The sequence below is a fragment of the Benincasa hispida genome, unplaced genomic scaffold, assembly GCF_009727055.1.
Source record: "Benincasa hispida cultivar B227 unplaced genomic scaffold, ASM972705v1 Contig916, whole genome shotgun sequence".
Classification (NCBI taxonomy): domain Eukaryota; kingdom Viridiplantae; phylum Streptophyta; class Magnoliopsida; order Cucurbitales; family Cucurbitaceae; genus Benincasa; species Benincasa hispida.
The window spans coordinates 189,327-194,160 of record NW_024065251.1 but is presented as its reverse complement, the minus strand read 5'-3'; the positions used below and the strand labels follow the sequence as shown (position 1 = coordinate 194,160).

The 4,834-nt window shown below is 37.5% G+C and overlaps 1 protein-coding gene across 1 annotated transcript; it reads left to right on the top strand.

The window, feature by feature from the left end:
• The first annotated feature begins 4,128 nt into the window (after positions 1–4,128).
• Positions 4,129–4,602, top strand: LOC120070101 (uncharacterized mitochondrial protein AtMg00810-like). The gene has a single exon (XM_039021956.1). The coding sequence runs from the start codon at positions 4,129–4,131 to the stop codon at positions 4,600–4,602; it is 474 nt and encodes a 157-aa protein (XP_038877884.1).
• The last annotated feature ends 232 nt before the right edge of the window (positions 4,603–4,834 follow it).

Genomic DNA, 4,834 nt, shown 5'->3' with positions numbered 1-4,834 from the left:
AACTTTTACCTTGAATAGTTAAACAACTTTTGATCATCATCCATTAAACTCTTTAATGGAGTCTTTGACCGAATCGTCGCATGCTTGCTGAAAATCTATCTAATTCACCTTTCTAGGAAGGTTCCTAGGTAGGGGTGTTACGTCTCCGTCAACTTAAGAACCCCAGCCTAGCCAAAACCCGCCTTAGACAAAAGGTCCCTTATAGATAGATTTAAAATAGATTTAATCTTTTATGCCAACCAATTTAATCCTATTAAACCGATTTTAAAAGATTAATCTAAGTTACTAAACTCTTTAGAACCCTTTGAACTTAGGTCTATCTCAAACCAATTTTAAAACCCTTAAAAAAAAAACTTGAGTTCACCCTAAGTCCACATGTAACTCTTTCTTATTGATTTTAGGTCTAATTTCCTTTTTAACACTTATAAATGGAAACCGAAACCACAATACTAAGCTAACACATGCAAGGCATTCATAACGATTACAAACAACCTAAGTGTCATGCTCAATGTATTGTCTATTCATTGCTACTTCTTTTATATAACACTTATGTAAAACAACAATGAAACAAGCAAAACATACTTCCATTCACCCTTAGACTATAACACTTATAATAAAAGGATGATGCATGATATGCCCTCTGCATGCAAAATATAACTCTTATATTTCATGATGCATGCACATACTTACAAGTAATTTCTTCATGCTCAATTATAACATTTATAATACATGATGCATGAATAATTGCACAACCTAAGGTGGGTTTTAAACTATATGTCAAACACTTTGGTATATAAGCACCATACATCACATGTATAAAAAATAAATGTTGATGAACCGGGTAAGATTGCCTTAAAATCACAAAATTAAATCTAATTATTACAAAGACAAGGAGTCTCTGGTTCAAACAGGTGACCCAGGTCTTGAACCGTCTGGGTGAAGCAACGCATCTCCAACCATCATGTACTAAACTCCCCGCGATCGCCTATACGATAAAACAAACGCTTCGTTCTATCACTTACCAACGTTCCCAGAGCTAAATGATCATTTAGCAAATACTACATGATCGTGTACCTTTTACTAAGCGATGAAGCCTGAGGTACGTGATCGCTTAGCGTGCTCCGCACAACGCCTGCCTTCCACGATCGTCTAAACGACCACGATGCAACAAAGCACCATCGCCTAAACGATTGCTTAACTAGCGCCTCTGTATCATATATGTGCAATCGGTAGGTACTAATTAAGCGATGAGACCTGCTAACTACACGATCGTTTAACGCGCGCCTTTTTACTAAACGATGAGCATCATATGCTCCCACTACGATCATCTACCTCCAACGCCTATGTGATCGGGCAACCAACGCTACGCGATAGAGTAAACGATTTAACCCCATCACTTAGCATTAGCTAAAACGATCGTTTAGTAAATACTACACGATCATATAGAAAAATCTACATTGATCGCTTAGATAAATCCCAACTATTGTTTACCTTAGGCTACACGATTACGACCAATGCTTGGTCTTCTTCTTCGTTGAGAACCGCATCTTTCATGCTTTGAAACTTCATTCACAAATGACTCAACTAACTCAAACTCTTTGAATTACAGACTTGATTGCAAGTTAATTACGTCGCCCAAAAACACAGAGGCCCTTTACAAATTAACACTTTTGTAATTGAAGAAAAATTTAACTAAAGGCAATTAAACCAGAAACACATTCATCAACTCCATCCAAAAATGCACTTAACAATTAAACACAAATGCCAGAAACCCACCAAGACTGTAAAATGAAAGTTCAAACAGACTTGTAATTTGGAATATCAGAAAAACTTGGCTCTGATACCAATTGAAAAAAATCGTGCTCGAGGATTTCCATGAGCAGCGGAAAGATCCATTCCAAATTACAATCATATATGAACTTTATATCTACAGTCATAAACAAAAAAAAATACGGTTATTGAAATCATTACAGAAATTACAGCATTGATAATAACAAATGATCAAAAAGGAACTCTACACACATTTGTAGACTCATCGCCAAGGTCCTTGATCACGAACGCTCGAACACAGCAACCTCGAACGCTCGTCCAACATGACCGCTACACTGCACGAACACCGCCGCACTGGAACTCAGTAATTTGCCTCGGTCACGAACACACCTAACAGCATGAACAGCCCCACATAACCTCGATGGTGTCGAGTTGAGTATGACACCACCAAGAAGGCTACCTTGTATTTCTCGGTGTGAAATCCAGAGGGTGGCTCTGTGTGGACTTGGTTTGAGGCATAGACAGAGGGATACAAAATAAGACTGAACCTATCGTATAGGTCGATGCCAATCGTTTAGCAAAAGCTAAGCGATCGTTGATCGTCTAGCAAAAGCTAAGCGATCGTTTAGCTCATCGCTTAGCTGGCGTGTCTGTCGCCTACAAACACTAATATGATCATTTAGCTCGCTCTAGTTGTCGCTTAGTAAATTCTATTTACTTGACAAACTTCTATGAGATTACGAGAGAGAAAATCTCAAGAATTTTTTTTTTCAACCTTAACTAAAATTAGGAAAACAATTTTCCTTTTTTCTCACAGTTATTATTGAAACCACCAATAACCTCCCACTCAATTGGTTATTAGAGAAAAAGAATTAATTATCCCAATAAATTAATGTTATTATAAATATAAATGATAACCAACTTATTATACTATATTATAACTTATAATCTAATATTTATCTCATGAACATATAAACCATAGCTCTTTTTTCTATTTCCATGGTACTTAATGTAAATCTCATTTACATTAATCCTTCCACTAGATGCGTTCTCATACATCATACCAATCATATATCATATATAATCGAATTACCTCTTGTCAATTTGAACATTTCAAATCAACACCAAGAACTGATCCTCAACTGAATCCATTGAGCTACCAAGGGGACCTTATGGACCTATAGCTCGAAGCTCCAATGGTATGTGAATAACTGACTAAACTTTTTAGTCACGAAATCCACCATCCATTAACTGCCAGGCACTCCATTAAAGACCGATAACTGAACTCTCCTTAATATAGATATATTATGTGTCCATCTTAACCAATCAGCAGTACGACAACCCTTCACAAATTGCTCGTAAGTACAACTCGGTCAATAACCATTATGCCCCTGTAGTTACATCTAACTCCTTAAGTACCACTGATCCCTCTAACGAACATAAGTCATAGTCCTACTATGACTGAGTTCTATCTTCCAAAGAGAAGTCGTGGCCACTATGTTCAAGCCTCGGAATCAGCCTTTAAGGGAGCAATCTCTCTACTTATCCCTACTTTGGGAAATGAGTGAATTCCATCTTGTGTAATGAGTTCCCAGCTCCCAGATCAGACAAGTCCCCAAAAAGGTAGACATATTGAGTTGGCGATTTGGCCACTCTCACCCATACTAATCAAAGGACCACCCTCAAAGGTAGGAGTTCCCAAAACATTCAGGATTGAGGTCGTGTCACCTATGGTTGTTTAGGTGAGATGTAAGTCTCTAGTATCAACGACATTATATACAGAGTCTAGTCATCTCGTGGTCTGGTCTTATACAAACTCTTTGTGTAGGACACCCCCGCTCGCACGTCTCTACATGAATGGTCAAGATCTACCATCTTAGTAGTTTACAACACTTACAAATCTCTACAAAGCAGGCCGTATCCATAGTGTCACCAGAATCAGGTATCAACCTTAATCCTTATACTACAGACCTATTTAGGTTATCACTTAAGGTATGATCCACTTGTATATCACATATACATACATATACATGCTTAAGTTCACATAAGATAACCATAGAGCTTTGTTTATTGGATATGAGTAAATGCCAAAACGAAATAACATTTATTTTATTCATTAAACAATGTGTATCATTACAAACAACGAGACTCCGGGAGAATTAGGACACCAATCCCAACAATGTAATTTTACTATCACTCAGCTTGGGATTACTTCGAGTCCTCATGATACAACTTTTTTCAAACATCAGACTTCTCAGGGTATTGTTCTTCTCCTCCTTTATGTTGATCATATGATAATTACAGGTGATGATCCTCATGTTATATTTAATTTGCAAACACTTGGGGAAACATTTTGAGATGAAAGATTTGGGATCACTTAATTACTTTCTTAGCCTTGAAGTGTCATCATATGTTGATGGGTATTATCTGTCTCAAGGGAAATATGCTTCTGATCTCCTAACTCGATGTAGTCTTACTGACTTTACTGTGTCATCAACACCACTAGATCCGAATGTTCGCTTGACTCCGCTTGATGGTGTTCCTCTCGGCGATGCTACTATGTACCGACAACTAGTTTACAGTCTTATTTATCTCACTGTGACCCACCCAAATATTGCCTATGTTGTTCATATTGTTAGTCAATTCATGGCTACTCCCCGGTCTATACATTTTACAGTTGTTTTTCGTATTCTGCGATATGTCAAGAGCACTCTTAGTCATAGATTTCATTTTTCTTCTCAGACATCCTTAGTGTTATCTGGTTGTTTAGATACTGATTGGGCTGGTGATCCCACTGATCGATGTTTCACGCAGGTTATTGCTTCAACTTAGAGGATTTTCTTATTTCTTGGCGAAGTAAGAAGCAAATGGTTGTTTCACGTTCTAGTTCTGAATCTGAATATCGTGCTCTTGTTGATGCTACTTTTGAGTTGCTATGGCTTCGTTGGCTTCTTGCGGATATGGGCGTTCCTCGATCGTCAGCTACTATACTTCAATGTGATAATCGCAATGCTATCCAGATTGCTTACAATGATGTATTCCATGAACGTATCAAATATATTGA

Excerpts from the sequence above, each read along its gene's own strand:
- LOC120070101 (XM_039021956.1), top strand. The coding sequence starts at position 4,129 with ATGAAAGATTTGGGATCACTTAATTACTTTCTTAGCCTTGAAGTGTCA.